At 41.1% G+C, this 3,443-nt stretch overlaps 1 protein-coding gene across 1 annotated transcript; it reads left to right on the top strand.

Moving 5' to 3' along the window:
- Window positions 1–1,055: 1,055 nt before the first annotated feature.
- On the top strand, window positions 1,056–3,443 carry EXO70D3 (exocyst subunit exo70 family protein D3). Its single transcript, XM_088128136.1, has one exon. The coding sequence runs from the start codon at window positions 1,275–1,277 to the stop codon at window positions 3,111–3,113; it is 1,839 nt and encodes a 612-aa protein (XP_087984262.1). The 5' UTR covers window positions 1,056–1,274; the 3' UTR covers window positions 3,114–3,443.

The raw sequence follows: 3,443 nt of genomic DNA on the forward strand, positions 1-3,443 counted from the left end.
TCTATTTTTCTGATATTTTTCAGAATTTAAAATTTAAAGAAATATCCTTTAATGAAATACAGAGAGATACTATTTTGACGGCCATGATTGAAAATTTTATCTCTACAATAAAAAAGTTTCTATTTATTTATTTTTATCTTGTATAAGGATGCAAGAAAAAGTTTAAAACCCATATGTTCATGATAAAATATTTATAAAATGATATTATGAGGACCAACTCAGAGATGGTTGTGAAAATGAAACCCTAAAATTATATTTGATTTTTAAAAAAAATTATAGTCCATGTTCCCACGCAATGATAAAGCATGAAAGTTAAAAAGTACCAAAAAAAAAAAAAAGCACATTATGGAAAAAGTTAATTGCTCCGTCAGTATCAAATTTCTAGTACTTCTACATATTTGAAGATGACGTGACATGGCAAAAAAAAAATATATATATATATATATACACACACATGTTAGATAATGGTTCTATATTTTGAAAAAACAAGTCTATATAATCTAAATTTGTTGGTTATAATCTATATTGCTCATAAATAGTTTTAGAATTATTGTCCACCTTTTATTAGCTAAGTATAAATAAATAATCAAACCTTCAATTTTAGAAAGATTATATCCATTGTCATGTAAGTTATATGAAAATAAGTAAATTTCATGAGAATTCAAATATTATTAATTACATTATTTTTCTTATCATTTCGCACAAATAACAAATAACGCATCAAAGTATTAATAAAAGTGAAGTACAAAATTAATAAATGAAGTTTAATTAGAAGATTTTTTTTAATACAATAGAAATTCGAACTCACGAAGTTTTGGTAGCAGTTAAATGACGTTGTAACGTCACACAAATATGAATATGTATTAGTCTAGTTTTAAGGCATTGATTTGGTTTGGAAATGTTAATAAATGAATAAAAATATATTTGGATGCAATAATAATACATTGGTAGCGAGCATAGCTCAATTTTAAAAAAAATAAAAATAAAATACATTAGTCCGGTGATAATTAAAGTAGAAAAAAAGAAAGTAATTTAGAAAAGTCAAAATAAAGTCCACATATGCGTGCATCTGTATTTTCCGCAGAAATACAATCACAAGCGCTTCCTCCGCCTCTTCTTCTTCTTCTTCCCCAAATTCAGAATCCACTTCACGACAAAAATCTGCTCTCTCACTCTCTCGATACCTTTTTCCTGAAGAACAGCTCCGACTCCGATCACTGCAAACGGCTTTCCTTCTCCTTCTCACGGCTTCTGATTCTCGTAGTTCGTTGTCCATGGAGCTGGAGCTGCCTCATGAAGCTTCCCAAACGCCGGAGGAGATTATACTACGCTGGGACTCCGCCGCGCCGGAGGAGCTCAAGGATACCATGATTTTTGACTCCGACCGGCAAGAGATCGACCGCTACTTACGGGCCGTCGACGAAATCCAGAGGTCCATGTCGTCGGCCTCCGTGTCGGACGATCAGAACAAAGTCGATTCCACTATGCAGATCGCCATGGCCAGGCTTGAGGATGAGTTCCGTCACATTCTGTCCAGTCACACCACTCCGATCGAGGTCGAGTCGCTTACCGATCCCAGCCCCTCTTCTCGCAACATGTCCACCACCGCCGGTGGTGTGTTCGAGGATGACAACGACGAGGAAGCCGATTTACCGGAAGTTCAGCTCGATTTAAGTGGTAGTCCCAGTTTTGGCTCCAGTGGACGATCCAGCTATCGGGCGACCAGCAGTATTCGCGAAATCGATCTCATACCTTCCGATGCGATTATCGATCTACGAAGTATTGCGGAGCGGATGATATCGGCGGGGTACCTGCGGGAGTGTATTCAAGTCTACGGCAGTGTGCGAAAGTCCACCTTCGACTCCAGCTTCCGACGGCTCGGAATCGAGAAGCTGAGCATTGGAGATATTCAGAGGCTGGATTGGAACGAGCTGGAAACGAAGATCAGAAGGTGGATTAGAGCAGCAAAGGTTTCTATTAGGACTTTGTTTGCCAGCGAGAAGAAGCTCTGCGAGCAAATCTTTTACGGCATAGGGACCGCCATAGACGATGCTTGTTTCATGGAGACCGTTAAAGGCCCCGTGACGCAGTTGTTCAATTTCGCCGAAGCGATCAGTATAAGCCGCAGGTCGCCGGAGAAGCTGTTCAAGATTCTAGACCTCCACGATGCCTTAACGGATTTGATACCTGACATTGACGTGATATTCGAATCAAAATCCGCGGAATATATTCGGATTCAAGCGGCGGAGATATTGTCGCGGCTGGCGGAGGCCGTCAGGGGCACTTTATCTGAGTTTGAAAACGCCGTGCTGCGAGAGCCGTCGCTGCTTCCGGTGCCCGGCGGGACGCTTCATCCCTTGACAAGGTATGTAATGAACTATGTGAGTCTGATTTCCGATTACAAAGTGACCTTAGACGAGCTCATCGTGTCGAAACCATCGACGGGCTCGAGGTACTCCGCCGACCCCACAACCCCAGACATGGACTTCGCCGAGCTAGAGGGCAAAACGCCATTAGCGCTGCATCTGATATGGAGCATCGTGATTCTGCAGTTCAATTTGGAGGGAAAGTCCAGGCACTACAAAGACCCTTCTCTAGCTCATCTCTTCATCATGAACAACGTTCATTACATCGTACAGAAGATCAAAGGATCCCCTGAATTGCGAGAAATGATAGGAGACGTTTATCTGAGAAGGCTAACCGGGAAGTATCGGCAGGCGGCGACAAACTACGAGAGAACGACGTGGGTGAACGTGCTGTATTGCCTGCGAAATGAGGGGTTGCACGTCAGCAGGGGCTTCTCTTCCGCTATCTCAAAGAGCGCTGTTAGAGACAGATTCAAGACTTTCAACGCCATGTTTGAGGAGGTTCACAGGACACAATCGACATGGCTGATTCCAGATTCTCAGCTGAGGGAGGAGCTTCGCATATCCATAACCGAGAAGTTGATTCCAGCCTACAGGTCATTTCATGGCCTCCATGGCCACCACATTGAGAGTGGAAAGCACCCAGAAAATTACATCAAGTACTCGGTCGAGGAACTGGAAAATGCCATCTTGGATTTCTTTGAGGGTTGCTCAGTAGGCCATAACTTGAGAAGGAGATCTCACTGATAGATAGCAATAGCACGCAACTCCTTTTCAAGTCACTAAAATTCTTTCAATTTTTGGTGGAGTTTTTGGGATGATATGGTGGGTTGCCTTCTTTGTCATCATCCACTTTGAAGTTTCATCATTCATCATTCTAATACTGGGAGTGAGCTGGTTCTGAAATTGATCTGCTTTAACTTTCCAAAGGGAGCCGTATCCTCAGCCTGAATTCTCCTGCCTTGTAAGCATGTTACTTGTTTTTCTTACCACATTTTTTCTAAAATTTTTGTTCATATTGGAATTTTTCTTTGTGTGCTTTTTTTTTTTTTTAATATCTCATTATTTATTTGCATA

The sequence above is a fragment of the Momordica charantia genome (genome assembly GCF_013281855.1).
Source record: "Momordica charantia cultivar OHB3-1 chromosome 8 unlocalized genomic scaffold, Mcharantia_2.0 BLBB01000008.1, whole genome shotgun sequence".
Classification (NCBI taxonomy): Eukaryota; Viridiplantae; Streptophyta; class Magnoliopsida; order Cucurbitales; family Cucurbitaceae; genus Momordica; species Momordica charantia.

What these genes read in the sequence shown, in the direction of transcription:
- EXO70D3 (XM_088128136.1), top strand. Translation starts at nt 1,275, where the DNA reads ATGGAGCTGGAGCTGCCTCATGAAGCTTCCCAAACGCCGGAGGAGATT.